This window comes from Microtus pennsylvanicus, chromosome 13 (assembly GCF_037038515.1).
Source record: "Microtus pennsylvanicus isolate mMicPen1 chromosome 13, mMicPen1.hap1, whole genome shotgun sequence".
Classification (NCBI taxonomy): domain Eukaryota; kingdom Metazoa; phylum Chordata; class Mammalia; order Rodentia; family Cricetidae; genus Microtus; species Microtus pennsylvanicus.
Window position 1 is genome coordinate 1,444,405 of NC_134591.1, and position 20,676 is coordinate 1,465,080.

Sequence of the window (20,676 nt, forward strand, 5' to 3'; positions counted from 1 at the left end):
GGTTGTTGGTCTGTTTCTCTCTTTCCCAACAGTACACATGTGTAACAGTACACATGTTAGCACTGCAGGAGCTAGGGGAGACCAAGGACTAAGACTGCATGTAGTAAAGACAGCTCTGTGTGCAGAGAAACTACATCTGCAAATGTACCTGTTGGCAGACAGCCAGAGTATCAACTTGGTCATGTTAGGTTCATGTAACAAGTACCTGCTCGTACTGAGGAGGCACCTTGTTTGTTCCTGGCTGTTCAACTCCAAAATAACCACACAAACTGTATTAATTAAATCACTGCTTGGCCCATTAGTTCTAGCTTCTTATTGGCTAGCTCTTACATCTTAATTTAACCCATTTCTATTAATCTGTGTATCGCCACATAGCTGTGGCTTAACAGTAAGGTTCTGTCTAGGGTCTCTCTCTGGCAGGGCAACATGGCTTCTCCTGACTCTGCCTTCTTTCTCCCAGCATTCAGTTTAGTTTTCCCCACCTACCTCTATTCTGCCTTGCGCAGACTCAAGACAGTTTCTTTATTAACCAATGGTATTGACAGCATACAAAGGGGAATCCCACATCACCTGCTCTAAGAAGAGTAGCTGTCACATAGACTACAAACACCTGTGACGGCATGACAGCACCTCACCCGTGGCCATCTTGTCATTTGCAGTAAGAAGCAAGAGTCACAGGAAGTATAGCATGGGGCACCTGTGGGATTGCTTGCTGTGGTCCCTCTGTCCACTGACAGCCTGTGGAGCTGCTAGTCTCAGCAGAGTTGTGACAGCCTATGCTAAGGCTCTCAGTTTCAGCTCCCAGGGCACTGCCAGGATAGACTCTCTTATGAGTGACTAGCAGGATCCTCTTTTATTACAGTCATGATATTTGAGATTTTGTGGGGTCTTTATAAAATTTTTTGCTTATGGTCGATAGAGTGAATATATGGTTAGACTTTGGTAAAGTGTGTCCTCATTTTAGTATTCTTCAGAGCCAACTCACAAAAAGTATTTTCCCTACTTAATTTTCCTAAAAAAACCAAACAAGTACCTATATAAGTCCTGACTAAGTGCCTGAGAGTTCCAGCCCTTTATGCAGTTAACTCATTCAATCCTCACCACCACACAGGAACTACCTGCCTACATCTCAGAGAGAAGGAAGCTGAAGTGTGAGACAGTCACCTGTCAGATCAGATCGGATGAGGGGCACAGGTCACACAGTACCTGTGGTATACACAGGTGAACGGAGACTGAAGATGCTAAGTCTGTGTTCTTTGTTTCCACAATGGCTGGAAATTCAGATTTGGACGAAGCCAGGAGCCTGAACTTTTCTTTAGTGCTATCAAATCAAGGGCTTGCGCATGCGAGGCAAGTGCTCTACCACTGAGATACACAGCCCTGGAAGCTGTATCCTAGCAAGCAGCATTAGCTCCTTTCCTCTAGCCAAGGACAGGCAGGATGGTGGGCAAGAGCCCAGCTTTTGACCAGCTGGGCAGGACCAGAATTCTTGTACTGCTTGCTATGTGGAACTGTGGACAGCTTACTCTAAGCCTGGGGATAACAGGACCAGGGCTCAGCAGTTAACAGCACTTAACTGCTCTTGTAGAGGACCTGGGTTTGGTTCTCAGCTCTCATAAGTAGCTCATGTAATCCTGGGGATTACAGGTCTGTGTCCCCATTCCTGTTTCTTAACTTCTTTCTATAAAGTGAAAAGACTCAGATACCTGGAGTTCACGTGACTCTTAACATGACCTGGCTTTTGTCTGAGTGCTTACTGCACCTCAGTCAGCACCCCTCCCCCACCACATCCCTGCCGAATCAGTACTTCTGAATCAGACTGTCTGGAATGCCCAGTGCCAGAGGCTCTGCTGCTTTCTTCTGCCTCTGCATCCACACGGTACACAGACACACATGCAGGCCAAACACCCATACACATTAAATAATGAATCTTTTTTAAAATGGGGATAACCATGTCTTCTTCAATGACTGGCACTGTACAGACTGTCTCATTGTTACCAGCCACTGCAGAAGACACTGTTATCCATACTTTACAGGGAAAACTGAGGCTTAGAGCTTGAAGTAACTTGTTTAAATAACCGTTTAATACAGTCTTTATCTAGGCTTCCTAGGCCAAAATCTGGGAGTCAAGCACAAAACCTGCAAAATGCAATAAAATTCAGGATACAGTCTTAAAAACATTTAAAATCATGGAACATTTTTTTTTCTTAAATTACTCCTTTTGGAGATTGGCTGCATGGCCTTTAGAAGATCCTAGAATAGTAAAAGGCCACATGTATTTTCTCACTGCTCTTCTTTGCAGTAGTGTTGGCCCCTGGGGTTCACAGAACCCCTCAGGTATCATAAACAGTGGGTGTTACAGACCCCTGCTTCTCTTCCCTGAACGGCTTCTTAGCCTGCTGTAGAGCCCACAGATACCAGCATAGGGTGGATAAAGTCCTCATACAGCTACAATGCCCTCAGCCTTCTGCAGCTGTTGTGAGCTGGAACTGCAAGGTCAGTGCCAACAGAAATATGTCACAGTGTTTTTATGCACATTAACTCACCAAGTTACAACTCCCATCCTTAGGATCCCAAGAAAGAGCATGATAGCCCTAGAAACCAAACTCAGTTTCTCCTAAAGGGTCCAGGCCAAGTTTTATTGTAGGCATTTATTTTAATCTTGTTAATTCCAAATACTTATTGACCTCTAAGATTTAAGGCAGAGATAGAAGATACATGTCCCAGAGCCACAGGCCAGGCCAGCATGATCTCTCAATTCTCCGAGGAGACCAATCCCCAGACTACACGGCCTGTTGCTGCAGCTCTGGTGAGCCCTGGGAGAGCAGGAGGGTCATGGGTCAACTTGAGAATGAATGGCTGCAGGTGACCCTCCTAGCCCTTCCTCCACGGTAGAGCCACTCACTGAGGGCTCGTACACCACCAGTTCTGCAGACAGGCTCATGGTCCTCTTCACCAGGTCAGGCAGGGGCTCAGATGACAGCTAACCCGACGTCTGAACCACTGTCCTCAGAATGTCTACCAGGACCTCATCCTGAAGCTTGCCTCGATCTGAGGCCGGCTGTGCAAAATCATGCTTTGGAAAGGGCTGGGAGAGAAACCTGCATGCCTGTTTCCTAGGTCTTCACCCCAGCCAGTCAATGTCATCGTCATCATCATCATCTCCAAAAAGGGGTGTTGGGGGCGGGCGTCCCTTCATGCTCTGACAAAACAGGAAAGAGAGGTCAGTTCTCATATATCCCTGCCCAGGTGGCTTCCTGCCTATGAGGGGAAGTGGTCCAATGGCTGTCCTGCCTCTGGCTGGAAAGGAGATGAACTAGAAGGACAGGCTTGGTGGCTAAAGAACTGATCCAGACAAAGCTGGGACAAGCAGGCATTGAGGGAAGCCATCTTTTGACAGAGACAAAGACCAACTTTGCTTGGCTGATTTTGTAATTTATTTGTGAAATATGTATTGATTGGGCAGATATGCCAACTTACAAGTTTTGTTTGGAAAAAGAAGGTTCATTAAGGAGTGATGGGGAAAGAGAAAGAAACAGAAGCAAAGCAGCCTGGGAGAATTGACAGAAGATGACAGAAGTTCGGAGAAGTACAATCACATTCAAAAACCAGCTGTGGCCTGAGGTGGCCAAAGATGTGGATGTAGAGGCATGTCCAAGAGATAAAGAAAGGCCACAAAGGCAGAGCCATGCTCTCTTTAAAGGGGCTAAAGGGTTCTAGGACCCTCTAAGAGTCCCAACCAAAGGATACTGTGTTACAGGTTCAAGTCCTCGGCTTGGTACTGTTGGAAGTGGTAGAAAGCTTTTGTGATGGGCCCAGTAAGAGGACTCAGGTGATTAGAGGCTGCCCTCAAAGGGACAGTGGAGTCCAGACCCCCCTTCATCACTCTTTCACTTCCTGACCACTGAGAGAATGCTTTTTCTCTACATAAGTCTAATAGCAGTGGAGTGAACCCACTGTGGACTAAAACCTCTGAAACTTTGAACCAAAATATACAGTCTCTTTGAACACTTCTGGTGTCAATAACAATGCTGACTAACACCAGCAGCCGAGTAGGAGGTTCTCTTCCTCTTTCCATGATGGAAGCTCTGGCCTGTCATCTGCTTTTGGTAGGGAAAAGGACTGGAAGCTACAGACATGCAGAACATAGAACTATAGACATATTAGGAGAAGGTGAAATGAGAATGTGGAGTATTTTTCTGAATACCCAAGAAACAGATGATTAGCTTGATGGAACTGGCAGTAATACCATCAATATACTGCTCGCCATTTGGGATACTCATCTTTATTTTCTATGCAGAATCTGTAGTTAGTATTCTCAAATGCAAAGTGAATTCTCAGGAAGGTATGCTAATGGGGTAAGATGACGCCTTCTCTGCAACCAAGAGGAAGGGCTCTGGTTCATCTGAGTTAGGTTCCAGATGTCATTGCCTTCGGGCAAAAAGCAAAACCCACTCCAGATGGATGGTATAGAAGGACAATAGGCTTTGCCCATGTTCAACCTCATAGTTCTTTCCTGGATCTAATGCTCCTGTCTCCTCCACACACTTTATAACAGTGAAATTCCCATTCGTCCAGTATTAGATGGACAAGCCTGGGATCCACTCCTGGCTCTCTCGACAACTTCCTTTGTGGTCCCTGACTCTCCTGCTTCCTAACTTGAAGCGACACTGTCAACACTGAATCCATCTGCTGCTCAGGTGTTAAGATAACAAAACAGGCAGCAGACTGGAAGTGGGCCAGGTGAACAGTTCTTAGAAACAAGTGGCTCAAGAGAAGCCTGGGCTCAGTCCTGTCTACCATTAACCTCCTGCAAATGATTTTCTAGCCTGTTTCTTTTTCTACGGAGGAGAAGAGCCAACAAGTTAGATTCAGAATCCTTCCCACCTTCCCTTACTACAAACAGGACTGATTCCCCAGGGGACAGAGATCATGATACCCTTTTAGGATTACAGTGGCAGCTTAAAGACATGCCCACTCTGGACCCCCAAGCTCACTCCCACAGGGTCCTGTACACATAGTCCAGGAAGTAGGCCACCAACAGACTCCTTTTCTCTTCTCTGAGACTGCAGGGAAGAGCCCCCAGGTGGTGGTATGAGGACTCGGCAGAGTCTGAGATTTCCTTACCACCTCGTCTTCATCCTCTTCCTCAGGCTGGACTTTGGGCCTTGGAACTTTCAGAGTTGCCCCTTTAAACAATTCATCCTCTTCATCCCCAGAGAGACTAAAGAAGAATCAAGCCACAGATACTTGCTGTTTCTGCCAGGGTCACAGTGCCCACCAGCTATGAAAGTTATGGATCCTGAATTGAGACCCACATACCCAATTCAAATATCTCTTCCCACACCGGGTATACATCCCTCCAGAGACCACATCCTGTATAATCCCCTTCACAGTCCTACACTGCATTAGCCCCTCTACAGTCTACAGCCAGCTGTAGCATACAGTGTCCCCTCTGTATGCTATGACTATGTTCTGTTATCATTGGTTAATAAAGAAGCTGCTTTAGCCTATGGCAGGGCAGAATATAGGTAGATGGGAAAACTAAGAAAGAAGAAACTAAGGGAGAAAGAAGGCAGAGTCAGGGAGACATTATGGAGCTGCTGAAGGAGACAGACACCAGAACCTTGCTGGTAAACCACAGCCTCATGGTGATAGACAGATGAATAGAACTGGGTTAATTTAAGATGTAAGAGCTAGCTAGAAATATGCCTGAGCCATCGGCCAAAGAGTGTTGTAATTAATATAGTTTTAATGTGATTATTGACGTCTGGGAGGCCAGGAAATGGAAAAGCAGTCTTCAATTACTGCCAGCACAATCGTTAAAGCTAATAAATCACATTCCACTACTCTTCTGCTTAAATCCTTTGACTGGCTTCATATTATATTTGCATAAAATAATCATGTATCTTGGCCCTTTCTTTATTTTCCAACTTCAACTTTACCCTACTGGTCCCCTATGGTGTGTCCATCCCTCCAGAGCACCTTTGTGTGTGCTCCTCTCTCTGCAATGTCTTCCTGCTGTCAGGCTGGATGACTCAGTACTCCTTGGATCACAGTTAAGCTCCTCGGACCCATAAACCTTACACCTGCCCTGCCTGCTACACTACCATGGTGCCTGCCACAGAACCCTGTATGTAGAGTTGTTGATAACCTCCACAGACAGCTCGTACCTGCTCAGAGTACACACCTGCAGTGCTGGGGGTCCTCCTGGTTTTGACTGAGGGATGCTCTTGAAGCTGCAGAAGCAAGCTCTTTATCCAGCAATGCCTCAGGGGGACCAGAGCTACTGACAGCCTCAACTTCTTTGTGCTCAGGAAGCTGAGGTTCTCCTCCTGGGTTTTCAGGGTGTAAGGCTGGTAGCTCCCTCTTCTCAGGGTCTAGAGTCAGTGGGCCATCTGGGGCTACTTCCCCAACATGTTTTCCTCCCAATTTGTTGTTGGACTGCACTGCTCTCTGGTCATCAGCAAGTAGTTCTTCACACTCAGAGTCCATAGTTATAGGTCCTGGAGGTTTAGGTGGGATTGAAGTTGGGGGGCCCAAGATGCCAGCTGGCTCAGATGGGAGGGAACTGTCTTTCGTTTCTGAGGGTATCTCTCCTTCTGAAGAGTCCTCTTTCCTTGTCTGTGTACCATTCTGTGGCATGGGGAGGGCCTGTGGAGGCAGTGGGGTGGTCTCCCCTACTACTTGTTCTGATAGCACCTTGGGAGCCTCCTTCATCTCCCCACTCAGGGGTGCTGGCGACAGCCCGGCAGAACCTGGCTGTTCCAGGGAAGACCTCAACGGCTTCTCTTCTGCACTGTCACTGCTGCGCTCTCCTTGCTCCTCCTCCTGCTGGTCCAACAGCTGCAGAGTCACCACCTGTTCAGAAGCCAAGGAGGAGGTGAGCACTGAAAGGGCACCTATCCACCTAATCCAAATGTCAGAACAGACTGCCACGTCCATCCAGGCGTATGTCATTCAGGGATGCCCATCACTGAGTATGAGTGCTTAGACGGTAATTTAATAAAATGCCCATTCCAATGAGCCAACTGACTGTACCTTAATTGTATGCATGATGGTCCTAAGGATGGTCCTGCCATCATAAGAGTCCTCCAGCTCAAACTCTCCCCTCAGTGACTGGAACACCTGGTTCATGATCTTCTTGACCTATGCCAAGATCAAAAAGACATGCTACCAAAATCAAGACATTAATTGATACATTAAAATTACAGAGTTGGAACTCTACAGAGGGACACAGGTGGTCACAAATGTCTGGTGACACTAAGAGCTGCCACCGTGGAGAAAACAGTTCTAAAGGAGAATTTCCTGCCCAAAGATCATTTGCTCATATCATGTAACACCAACTGTGAGTACCACAGCCAGCTGTGTGGCCTCAACCCCAGGGACAGCACCACGTCCAGCTCTTCCCTATGATGGAGGGGTACTTTCCATATCTGTCAAAGTTGCAGAGGAATAAAGTCTATTTGGGTTTGCTAGCAGAGTGGTAGATTCTAAAGAGTTTTTACATCAGACAAGTGATGTTTCAATAAAGTCGGGAAAAAGTCAGCATCACATATGGGCCCTATTTTCTGAATACTTGGTAAGCACATTCACTGCCTTGATATGACAGGTTTTGCTGCTTCTTTGAATGTCAGCTCACCTTCTCTGAGGGGTCAGTAGCAGCTCTGACCATAGGTGCCTGGGACGTATTCTTCTTCAGTTGCTCCTTCTCTGCAGTGAAGGCTGCAACCTGTGCCTGGAGAGCTGAGCACTGCAAAATGAACAGACCGGCTGTGGCCTTGGGAATCTGGATGAAGCATTCTGGGAACAAGTCCTGACTTCAGCTAGGTCTACTGGGCCCAGCCTTGGTCCTCACCCCAGACCAGCTGATGCAGGTCCCTCTACTTCCTCAACAACTCACAGCTTCCTTCCCATCAAGGATACTTGACTTGTTCCCAATGAGGTGAAGAATATAATGAAAACAAGGGGATATGAATAAGAGTAGCCACATAGATACAAATACTCAGCAACCTATTCACCTCCAAGACTGCCTCCAAAGCCTCTGAGTCAAAAGGTTTTAACTAGATAATGCAAGGAACTGCCCTTCGGACAAGGGACTTTCATAACACGTCCCCAAGTGACTTTCCAACTCCCTTCTTCACATATAAGCATACCGCCATATCCCACACTCCACCCTTACCACAACTGGCACTTCATCTAGGCCTCCCCAGACCACTTATCTCAGTTTCTTTCCTGTGGTTATCTGATTCTTCTTTGCCCGCCCTTTCGCTAACACAGCTACTGGAGCCAAACTAATGCTCAGTAAGTATCTGCTTAATAAATGAAGGGTGGAATAATGGGGACCACGTCCTGGAACACTGGCTGTTTGTCTTTTCCCAGGTCCCTGACCCGCTACCCTATGTAAGCATGCAAGCGATAACTAACTGCAGCTTACACAAGCCTGGCTGTGTTTTCTGGCTGCTAATACAGCCTGGTGGCCTGGTGTGAGCCGACCCAGGGAAAAAACTACCTCTTCCTGAAGGTGGGACAGCTTCTGCTGGTGGGCATCCCTCTGTGCGCAAACCTCCTGGTACTGCTGCAGATGCTCATCCTTTGCAGAGGCCAAGAGATGCTCACACTTTGCTTCCCACTGGCTCTGCAGCTCAGCTTGTGTGAGAGACAGCTGCCAAGAGAAACAGTAGCCATGTGTAGGGGGGCAGATGTTGGGCATGGAGTCCACATTACAAAAAAAAAAAAAGAAAAAAACCCTTATTCTGCATAGAATTTAAAGACCCTAGTCCATGCAGGCAGGAAACAACTGTTGAAAAGATCTTAATTACTTTGAAAGTATCCTCTTATTCTTTCTTGCTCTATGAGTGGTGTATGACATATGTGTATGTATGTGCACGCTCATGTCCACAGACACCAGAGGAGGACACCAGGCTCTACCCCCCTCTGTGTATTCCCTTGAGACGGGACCCTCCTGTCTCCACAGACATGAGGAGAACACCAGGCTCTACCCCCCTCTGTGTATTCCCTTGAGACAGGACCCTCCTGTCTCCACAGACATGAGGAGAACACCAGGCTCTACTCCCCTCTGTGTATTCCCTTGAGACGGGGTCCTCCTGTCTCCACAGACACCAGAGGAGGACACCAGGCTCTACCCCCCTCTGTGTATTCCCTTGAGACGGGGTCCTCCTGTCTCCACAGACACCAGAGGAGGACACCAGGCTCTACCCCGCTCTGTGTATTCCCTTGAGACGGGGTCCTCCTGTCTCCACAGACACCAGAGGAGGACACCAGGCTCTACCCCCCTCTGTGTATTCCCTTGAGACGGGACCCTCCTGTCTCCACAGACATGAGGAGAACACCAGGCTCTACCCCCCTCTGTGTATTCCCTTGAGACGGGACCCTCCTGTCTCCACAGACACCAGAGGAGAACACCAGGCTCTACCCCCCTCTGTGTATTCCCTTGAGACGGGACCCTCCTGTCTCCACAGACATGAGGAGAACACCAGGCTCTACCCCCCTCTGTGTATTCCCTTGAGACGGGGTCCTCCTGTCTCCACAGACACCAGAGGAGGACACCAGGCTCTACCCCCCTCTGTGTATTCCCTTGAGACGGGACCCTCCTGTCTCCACAGACATGAGGAGAACACCAGGCTCTACCCCCCTCTGTGTATTCCCTTGAGATGGGACCCTCCTGTCTCCACAGACACCAGAGGAGGACACCAGGCTCTACCCCCCTCTGTGTATTCCCTTGAGACGGGACCCTCCTGTCTCCACAGACACCAGAGGAGGACACCAGGCTCTACCCCCCTCTGTGTATTCCCTTGAGACGGGGTCCTCCTGTCTCCACAGACACCAGAGGAGGACACCAGGCTCTACCCCGCTCTGTGTATTCCCTTGAGACGGGGTCCTCCTGTCTCCACAGACACCAGAGGAGGACACCAGGCTCTACCCCCCTCTGTGTATTCCCTTGAGACGGGGTCCTCCTGTCTCCACTGTGCATCGCAGTGTACCCAACTATTTACTTGGGTATGGGAGATTCAAACTCAGGTTCTCATGCTTGCATGGTGTCAAGTCCAAAGCAGCCCCCCAAATGGCAGTGCTGGTGTTAAAGTCCTAAACAGGGCTCTGGCTGGGTAAACAGAAACTCCCTTTAGGCTTTCTTTTTAGGGTTTTCTGTTTACTAGGAACCTCCCTTAATCCACCACCAAAAGAAGGCTACCCCAAAGGTCATCTAGTCCCCATCAATCCAAAGAGTCTGTATACGCTCAAAGACCCCCACCCTGCTCACTGTCATATAAAATTTGTTTGCTTTTCCACCATTTTGCTTCTCCCCTCTCCACCTCCCAGAGATGGCCCTGGGGATTTGAGCCACCGAGTGGTCCAGTTCAGTAGCTTCAGGAGACCCTCAGGTGTACACAGCCCGTACTCCTGCTGCTCCGTCACCCCAGTCCAAAGCAAGTACAACACTGAATCACTGCGGGGAGAGGGGAGAGGGGTGGGCTGGCACCGGTTGTCAGGCTTTCCAGTATCCTCCCAGGTGTGGATAAACTGTAAGAAACATCTTCCTAGGGGAAAGTAGAAACTCCATACTCTCTCGTGTCCTTCACAGCGTCCATTACCTGTTCTGCAGCTGCTTGGTCTGTGGACACTCGAGACTTCTTCAAGAGCTGCCGAAGTCTGTCCAGTTCCTCCTGGTGTGACTTGCGAATCTCGTCCATCTCCTCCTCTGCCTGGCAGCGCTCTTGAGCTGATTTCTTTTTCCTCTCTGAGAGGCTCTGAGGGACAAAAGAACCATCCTCAACACCTAGCTTAACAGTGTGGACAGAGTGGTGGTCAGTGACCTCAGCTGGTCATTTCTAGGAATGGTTTTATTGTGGGATATTTGTACAGTGTACTGCTGTGATTGGTATAATAAAAAGATGATGACCAAAAACTAGGCAGGAGTATATGTGAGACTTCCCAGCAGAGAGAACTCTAGGAAGAAGAAAGGTAAGGCCGCCAGTCAGACGCAGAAGAAATGGGATGGCCACTACAGAGATGAGGTAATGAGCCTCATGGAAGAATGTAGATTAAAGTTTAAGTTATAAGAACTAGTTAGGAACAAGCCTAAGCTAAGGCTGGCCTTCTATAATTAATAAGAAGTCTTGGTTTCATTATTTGCAGGCTGGCGGTCCTGATGAGAAAGTACAAATGGTACCCAACATGGGGCAAGTAAATCCACATATGGCCTGAAAAAGCTGAAGGAAAAAAAAAGTTCCAAGTAGGCTCAGTGCTTGCGGTATACAGAGGCCTTGCTGTGCAGCTGAGCACTTGAATGGTTGACACTGGGTACAAATGCCTGGTGTAGGTAGATGCTGGGGCAGGTAAATGTGGCTCTGGGCTGGTACCCACAAACTCGAGGCTAGGCTCTCTCAGAACCAAGAAAGGTGGAGCCAGCCACCATCTCCACTCTGAAGCAGTTGCCTAGCAGTTTAAGGTTTGGCTCACATGGTCAGAGATGCGGCAAATGCACACAAAGTCAGGTCCACACACACAAACCTCTAAAAAGGTGTGCAAATGCACACAAAGTCAGGTCCACACACACAAGCCTCTAAAAAGGTACAGTAGGCCTATATTGAAGACAAAGAAGAAAATGGGTAGAGATAGTCATAGAAAAAAATTTAAAAATAAGTCTTTAAAGAAAGAGTAAATTATTATTAAAAAAAAATAAGCCACATAAGGATGAAAAATATAGGGCTGGAGAGATGGCTCAGTGGTTAAGAGCGTTGCCTGCTCTTCCAAAGGTCCTGAGTTCAATTCCCAGCAACCACATGGTGGCTCACAACCATCTGAAATGAGATCTGGTGCCCTCTTCTGGCCTTCAGGCATACAGGCAGAAAGAATATTGTATACATAATAAGTAAATAAATATTTTAAAAAAAATATAACATAGCGAATTTGGACCTTATATGGTGTTTTATTAATTTTAAATTTTTGAGTGCTAATGAAAAGAGAACAATATCTGCTAAGAGACATTGGACTATGGAAGGGACTGTTGAATTAAAACAGCCTGTATGTTTTATGGATGTCTTAGTTTCAAAATGGAAGTTGGGAAATGTGTTGCACTGGGGGGAAGAGCTTATGCTTTTGTTTCCAAAGGAAAAGCTATGGATTCCATCCAAATTAACAAAAATCAGATTTGGTGGGGGAAACCTCCTGAAAATATTGACTACAGACATGAAGAAAATACCTATGAAAAATTACAAGGCAAATGATGTATATGCTGATTGTTCTACATGGGAACAACTCTCTAACTGGATGAGACCGGATAAACCTTGCTGGCTACAGAGGCTCAAGACTTATGAAATACCATCCTTTCATGTGACTTAAAAGCTTGTTATACAGTCCAAACAGAATTATATAGTTAACAGATACCTTTTATACCTCCTCAAACATAGAACAAAAAAACATATTTACTGACTTGTATACACTGCACATTCCATACTTGTGTTAATGTAGATATGTTATTTTTGAAAGTTTGAGACAAATAGCCCAGGTGATCCATTCTCTCAGTTTCCCTCAAAATGCTGCATCTAGAACAATTTCAAAGTTGCTAGTTGAGATGGTCCAGTCTCATGCACTGGCCACTTGGCTCCAAGAGAAACTTGGCTATTGGAATTTACCTTTTCCAGGGACTCCTTCTCAGCTCGGAGGTCAGTCAATTCTTCCTCCAGGGATGTCACCTTGAGCTCCAGCTGTCTCCGGCTCTGCTTCTCACTTTTGAATTTGGACTGTGTTTGCTCAGAGGCTTCTTGGAGCTCTAGGACAGAGAACAAGGAGACATGGCTGTAAAACTAGAGATACAAGGGCCGTGGTGTCCCAGAAGCTCTTTGGAAGTTGCCTGCTCTAGTCTCAATCCTACCATACAAGCCTGCCAGACCTGCAGTAAGGATTAAACAAGCCCTACACTGACTCTGCTATCAACCCATGTTTACCCTGAAAAGGACAACTTCTGTATGTATACACCTCCTTGCACACACGCACAGTGTTAGAGAATGTTCTCACTTATATAGTTCCATATGGAGTGTCTTTCTTGAGTAGAGCTCAGGGCCCTTCTCACTGCCTGGAGAAGACTATCAACTTTCTTGGTAACTAAGACATTTGACTGAGAATTTGCTTTCAAAATATCCCTTATCAAATAAGGTTGGGGGTTGGAGTTATCTTTTAACTCAGCATATTAAAACTTGTTTGAAAACTGGCTCTTGAAGTAACTGTCAAAAAGAACTGTCAGAGGAAAACACAAAAGCCCAAGTGAGACAGCTACACAACATTCACATCAAAAATTGTCCAGTATGTTTGTTTGGGGGGGGGCAACTACCGCCCTGTAAGAGAAAGTATGCATCTTTAAGGAATCGCTTCGCAATGCTGTCAGTAATTCCAAGCTTTCTCTTAGACAGGGAGCTATGCCTCCATCCACTCGACTGCTGCTGCCTCTATCCCTGCCCACTGGTCCCAGCTGCCTTTCCACACAGGTTTCTCTATGCTGACATTCACAAGCTTCTAGCTAACCAGCATGCCTTACTTGTGTCAAGCACTAAAGTAATCCTCATATGGAAGAAAAGATTTTACAAAGAATAAATCACTATCCTTGCCCTCCAGGAACTTGTATTCTAGAGGGAAGAGGAGACTTATAAATGATGTTTATGGAAGGCTATTTTAATGGTCAGAATAATGCACTCTTAAGAGATAAAGGGCTTTAAACAAGAGATCAAATGGTCTAAAAAAGCTGTGCAAGAGGCAGACTTTAGAAGTGGACTGGGGCACTGCTGCTGGTGAGCACACCAAGTGCCGGCTGCACCAATGCAAACACAGCTGTTGTAAGAGGAGCGTGATGAGAGGTGAAACACTGGGTTAGAGCAGGAGGTGAGCGGAGGACAGTGGCCAGGAGTCCAAGCTGAACAAAGACCTGAAGCAACATTTCCCAACAGAAACAGTGTGACTTGTCAACTCCAGCTGAACCGCGTGTCTTCCTGTTCTCTATGTAAAACTATTAGCAGTTTTTCTACCAGTCCCTCAAGACTGTCGTGCTGAAGGAATTGACAGGAAGGGAGACACTCAGCTCCTTGAGTTTAAATGGCAGTCCTGCCAGACGTTCTCCTCTGAGAACTTACCTGAGAGGTCGGCCTGGAGCCTGGTGACCTGGCCCCTGAGAAGATCTGTCTCTCTCAAGTTCTCTGTCAGCTGCACCTGCAGCTCTGTCTCCTTCTTCTGGTGAACTGTCATTTTCAGCTGCAGGTGCGAGACCTGTGCAGTGGCTGCTGCCAACTCTTCTGTCACCCTGGCCTGAACAGTGACAAGGGTGACATCACTTTCGACATAGGCATTCCAAGTACTGATTCAACCTCCTGTGACTCTAAGCTGATGGACGGTATTGGTAGACAGGAAGGGAGAAAAGGCCACCTTCCCTGCACGGGGCTAAAACCAAGCCTTGAAAATGTCCACTGTTGAGGTAGAGAGCTGGAGAAAGAAGGAAGCACTGGGAAAAGCAGGACTCCGATATGAGAGGACACTGCTGGAGATGTGCCCCTGAGCAAGTCCTGGCCACCTCCTGGGCCCTGACTTGTTCTTTTAAAAATAAGTCCATTGTGCTCAATCCTCCAGCAGCTCTTCCACTTTGAGTCATCACTTCATAACAGCAGATTCTTATGGACCCATTCCGTTACAGAGAAAAAGTTTCACTTACCGAATATTCATTGCACACTTAACCATACTTTTTCTGAGAAGTGCTTGGAGACAGAAATCTGCCTCCTGAAGGAAGTGCTGGTCTCCCTTTACAAGAGATCACAGGGAGACTGCTAAATAGATGGAGGCTGGTGTACACCTTAAATCCCGGCACTCAGCTGGCGCATCTCTGTGAGTTCAAGGTTAGCCTGGTCTAACTTCAGACCAGCCAGTACTACATAGTGACTCCGTGTCTCAAATAGCAACTTTAAAAAAGGTAGCTCATCCAGAGACAGCGGCACACACCTGTAATTCCAACACCTGGAAAGCTGAGCGGGAGGCTAAGAGTCTGCAGCAGCTATGTATGCAAAACGCTGTGTGAGTAAACCCGGGCTACATAGCGAGAACTTACATGAACCGTAGGGCCATATTATACAGGCCCATGTTTTTACACTGTATGGTGGCCAGACTTTTAGGCCACAGTCTGCACCTGCCACACAGAAGGTGGTCACCTAGCCTTTCCAGACAATCTGACGCCATCCTAAACAAAGGGTCAGGATATGCTAATGTCGCTCTGCCCCTTCTTTGTAATTTTGGGAGGTTGCCTGGGAAGGTGTTAATTCAGACTACATGACAGCAGGAAGATAGATAGGAAGATGTGATAAAATGGGTATAGAAAGGTGTGGACGTGACCACAGTCATTCTCCTGGCTACCTAGGAAGCAGAATGCTAATGAATTTCCCCCTCATTTTACGTTTTGGTGTAAAAGCTGTTTGGAGAATAAACGGGGGGGGGGGGGGGGTGAATTTTCAGGATGTGAACTTGGGATTTCACGAGGGATCCCTGAAGACTCCCTCCCGATAAAGTCATGTGAGTTGCGTCTTTATTCCCACGCCTCCCCTCTGGTCCGAGAAATAATTTATGGTCCGGGCTGGCCCCAGACCCCAACAGTGAACAAACAAAGAATAAGAAAAAAAACAACTACCAGGGGACAGTTAAAACTTAAAATGTCTCACTGAAATAATGGGGATCAGTGGAATCCATGGGCAGGTTCCCTGGAGCAAATCTCGACTCCAGAGGGCACTGGGCAGGCTGCAGTAGTCTATCACCACAGGACACCAGTGGACTAGAAAGCTAAGGAAGGGTTTGACAAACTACAACTGATCCATGGCACAAAGAGAACCACTGCTTGTTTTGCGGAATAAAGTTTCATTAGAATATACTTGTGAGTACATGCACATACAACAGTGACATTGGACATGAAAGTCACATGTTGAACCTAAGTAAAAGCAAAAGTATCCAGATGTCACATCCAGAGACTGGACAAAGAAATGACTTTTATACCTGGGTAGGTACTGAAATAGAGAAGAGCTTTGGAAAAGTTTTATCTTGGTTACATATATTAAATTAGAAACCCAGAGGAGATTAATTCTGATCAAGTTTCCCAAGCAATCTGAAGTAGTTAAGCCACCGTTTGGGCATCACTGGTCTACAGAATAAGTTATAGTCATTATTTACACCTGAATAGTAAAAGTGAGGGTAAACAGTAGATTTGGATGCCCCAGTAGGCCTTGGGTCAGAGAGATAAAGAAAAAGGAGAGGGAAAGTAAAATCAGAGAAAGGAGATATAGTAAGGCACATTTTGTGGAGAACAGTGAAGTTCCAGGCTGCTGCTCTTGACCGGGTCACTGATAGACAGACACAACAGACAAGGAATGACACAGTGTTGGAATAGGACAGGACTGTGCAGGGTAAGGCACAGCTCATTGGTGGCTAAATGGCTATCTTAGTTACTGTTCTACTGCTAAGATACTATGACCAAAGCAACTTAGAGAAAAAAGCATTTAATTGAGGGGCTGCTTATAGTTTAGACTGTTGATCTATGATCATGGTGGTAGGGAACATGAAAGCAGGCACCGTACTGGAGCAGTGGCTTGGAGCTCACATCTGATGCACAGAGAGCAAGACTAGGCCTGCTGTGGGCTTCAAGCCTTCCCCCAGTCACACAACTCCAACAAGGCCACACCCCAGCCCTTCCTAAACAGTCCACCAACTGGGAAACAAACATTCAAATATATGACTCTATAGGGGCCCTTCAAACCACCACACTGGCCAAAAACATTACTTCCTGGATAGTACAGCTAAGCAAACACAAAAGTTAGCTGGAAACATATATAAGGAACCCTTATCATCAGAGTACAAGAAATCAAGTAAAAATTACAAGTTATAAAATTCACGTTGTTCAATTTTGTATGTTTCCAAGGAAAAGTCTATTATAAAGTATGAACTGCTTAGAATTTCATGAAAAAAAAAATCACAAGATAAAGAACAAAGATTTCCCAGCTAAAGAGCGATGACCCAATAAGAAGGAATCTGTTCTGGATGGCGTCCACTAGGTAAAGGAAAACTAGGCTCCAGAACTAGGTACCCCAACCAGATTCACTAGCTCTTTCTCACTTCTACTCAGAGCAGATCAAAATTCCTACATCTGAAGGACTTAAGTAACAGAATTCATGCCTACTCCCTCTTTCCTTATTCTATTTACTTATCTATTCATTCATTCATTCATTCATTCATTTGCTGTGGCTTCAAACTTTCTGCTTAGCGGAGAACGACCTTGAACTCCTGATTGCTGTGTAGACCAAGCTGGCCTCAAATTCACGGTGGTTTAAGTTTGTCCCCACCTCCCAATTAACAGGATTGGAATTTTATTCTTTATGGCAAGGTCTCACTATGTAGCCTAGGCTGGCCTGGTACTGGTTATGCACCTCAGGGTAGACTTGCACTTACAGTAATCCTTTTGTCATGGGATTCCACACATAGACCACCTGTCTGGCTCCAAAGTAGCACTTTAAAATGATTTTTGTCAGACTCAAATGAATAATCAACTAAATACAGATAAAAGATCAAATTATACATTCCTAAATTCCACTAAGAACAACATATAAATTTATTACATGACATAATAGAACTTTTCTTTTGATTCTATCAGAAGAATAAATTTAGCTTCTTATAAACTATAATTTTCTCACCACTATCAAAGTATAATGTCAAACAAACAAGTGACTGAATTTTTTTTCTTTCTTTTTTGAGAGAGGATCTCACTATGTAGCTCAGGTTGACAATGAACTGCAGATTCTCTTGCCTTTGCCTATCAGAAGTTGGGATTACAGGCATAAATCACCCCTAGTTCAATCATTGGTTTTGAGTCAACTTACTGCAGAACATTTAGTAAGACATATCTAGAGGTTATTAATACATAAAAATCTGTTGGAGGATTTCTAGATCTCTCTCAAAGATGGCAAATATCCAGAATAGAAACTTGGAAGTTCATATATAGGACTATTCTTCAGCTCAACATATCCTGACCTGAGCCTTCCTCTGCCCAACTATTTTACCTTCTCTTGTTCGGCATGCAATACTCTTGCCTGTGTGTTTTCTGTGGCTGTTTGAAGTGAGTTGTTCCTCTTCTCCAGCATCAGGTTACTCTGTTCAACATACCTGAGACAGAAATAAAGATGAAGAAAATATTTACTAAGCACCGAATGTTTGAAAGGCACAAGTGAATCTATTCGGTTCTCACAATATGTTCTACACCTTCATCAGAAACAATCTGAAGGAAGTCAGAGAGCTGGCTCATAAGTTAGGAGTTGATGTGGAATGTCCTTCTGCATATGTGTTGCTTTTATTAGCTAATGAATAAAGTTGTTTCAGCTAATGAAGTAGAAGAATAAAGCCAGGTATGAAATCCAAGCAGAGATACAGAAAAAAAAAGATAAAGTCAGGTCAGATGCTAGCCAGACACTGAAAAAACAAGGCATGCAGAAAATGAAGTAATGCCACAGTCACGTGGCAATACACAGACTAATAAAAATGGGTTAATTTAAGATGTAAGAGCTAGCTAGAAATATGCCTGAGCCATTGGCCAAGTCTGGGTGACCAGGAAATGAAAGCAGAGTCTCTGTTTGCAAGGATCCTTTGGTGTTCTTGCAGAGGTTCTGGGTTCAGTTCCCAGCACCCACATGGTGGCTCACAACCATCTGTAACTCTAGTTCCAAGGGATCCAACTCTATCTTCTCTCTCAGGGCACTCCAAATAAACAATGCACAGATATGCAAGCACTGCACACACACACACACGATGAACAGATATGCAAGCACTACACACACACACACGATGAACAGATATGCAAGCACTACACACACACACACACACGATGAACAGATATGCAAGCACTACACACACACACACGATGAACAGATATGCAAGCACTACACACACACACACACACACGATGAACAGATATGCAAGCACTGCACACACACACACAATGAACAGATATGCAAGCACTGCACACACACAATGCACAGACATGCAAGCACTGCACACACATGCACGATGAACAGATATGCAAGCACTACACACACACACACACACACACGAACAGATATGCAAGCACTGCACACACACACACAATGAACAGATATGCAAGCACTGCACACACACAATGCACAGACATGCAAGCACTGCACACACATGCACGATGAACAGATATGCAAGCACTACACACACACACACACACACACACACACACACGATGAACAGATATGCAAGCACTGCACACACACACACAATGAACAGATATGCAAGCACTGCACACACACAATGCACAGACATGCAAGCACTGCACACACACGATGAACAGATATGCAAGCACTGCACACACACACACAATGAACAGATATGCAAGCACTGCACACACACACACACAATGAACAGACATGCAAGCACTGCACACACACAATGCACAGACATGCAAGCACTGCACACACACACACACAATGAACAGACATGCAAGCACTGCACACACACAATGCACAGACATGCAAGCACTGCACACACACAATGAACAGACATGCAAGCACTGCACACACACACACGATGAACAGATATGCAAGCACTACACACACACACACACACACACACACAATGAACAGATATGCAAGCACTGCACACACACACACACACACGATGAACAGATATGCAAGCACTGCACACACACAATGCACAGACATGCAAGCACTGCACACACACACACGATGAACAGATATGCAAGCACTACACACACACGATGAACAGATATGCAAGCACTACACACACACACACACACACACACACGATGAACAGATATGCAAGCACTGCACACACACACACAATGCACAGACATGCAAGCACTGCACACACACACACACGATGCACAGATATGCAAGCACTGCACACACAAACACACGATGAACAGATATGCAAGCAAAACATCCATATGTATATTTTTTTAATCTTTTAAAAAACTAATCTGAAAGCAGTTTGCTTTTCTGAGACCTGCAGGAATTAACCAAGGAAGTGGCAACCTGGGCCACAGATGAACACTCTGCATGATGAAGGAAGACAGTCACAGGGTGTGTACTAATGGGAGATGCGGAGGAAAGGAAAGGGAAGAGAAGATTGATTGTAAGCCTTCTTTCAAGCCTGCTGTGTAAGAGACAAAAAACACTAGATAAAAAATTCAGGGAATAAATGAGTTTTTCAAGTGGAATGATGCATTGAGACTGGTTTTGTTTACCTTTTCCCCTCACAGAGCTGAGAAGGATCCACTAAAAACAGAGAGGTTGTGCTTTATGAAATCAGTGAGGCTCTGGTTGATAAAATAGACCACACAGAAGAGAAGAGTGGATGTGCTTTTCTAGGTAACACCATTTTCAGAAATGAGGAAGCTAGGCTTGCAGACATAAACAAAATACCCAAAGCCACACAATAAATGAAGGGTGGAGCTGAGGGCCAAACACAGGTGGGTCTCATACCAACCACACCCACCTCAGCGTTTTCTACTGAAGTAGTAAAGAGGCAATTCACACAAGAAATGGCTGAAGACATGGGCAGGTGAACAGGCTGAAGCTCAAAGGTACTTAGTATGTTCAAGGTCCT

General features: G+C 45.8%; 1 protein-coding gene across 7 annotated transcripts in view; it reads right to left on the minus strand.

Annotated features, from left to right (window-relative positions):
- Positions 1 to 2,062: 2,062 nt before the first annotated feature.
- The window catches only part of Fkbp15 (FKBP prolyl isomerase family member 15), a 66,095-nt gene continuing 47,481 nt past the window's right edge, over positions 2,063 to 20,676 (minus strand). For 2 of the 7 annotated variants that reach the window (XM_075944833.1, XM_075944837.1), the window contains 10 exons: positions 18,123 to 18,195; positions 14,145 to 14,316; positions 12,657 to 12,793; positions 10,614 to 10,769; positions 8,513 to 8,665; positions 7,643 to 7,753; positions 7,042 to 7,149; positions 6,191 to 6,861; positions 5,128 to 5,224; positions 2,063 to 3,202 (listed from right to left, as the gene is read on the minus strand). In XM_075944833.1, the coding sequence (XP_075800948.1) occupies positions 3,125 to 3,202; positions 5,128 to 5,224; positions 6,191 to 6,861; positions 7,042 to 7,149; positions 7,643 to 7,753; positions 8,513 to 8,665; positions 10,614 to 10,769; positions 12,657 to 12,793; positions 14,145 to 14,316; positions 18,123 to 18,195 (1,756 nt within the window). In that variant the 3' untranslated portion in view covers positions 2,063 to 3,124. Of the gene's footprint in view, positions 3,203 to 5,127; positions 5,225 to 6,190; positions 6,862 to 7,041; positions 7,150 to 7,642; positions 7,754 to 8,437; positions 8,666 to 10,613; positions 10,770 to 12,656; positions 12,794 to 14,144; positions 14,317 to 18,092; positions 18,196 to 20,676 lie in introns of all 7 variants that reach the window. The other 5 variants (XM_075944832.1, XM_075944836.1, XM_075944831.1 and 2 more) reach the window with 3 other exon arrangements.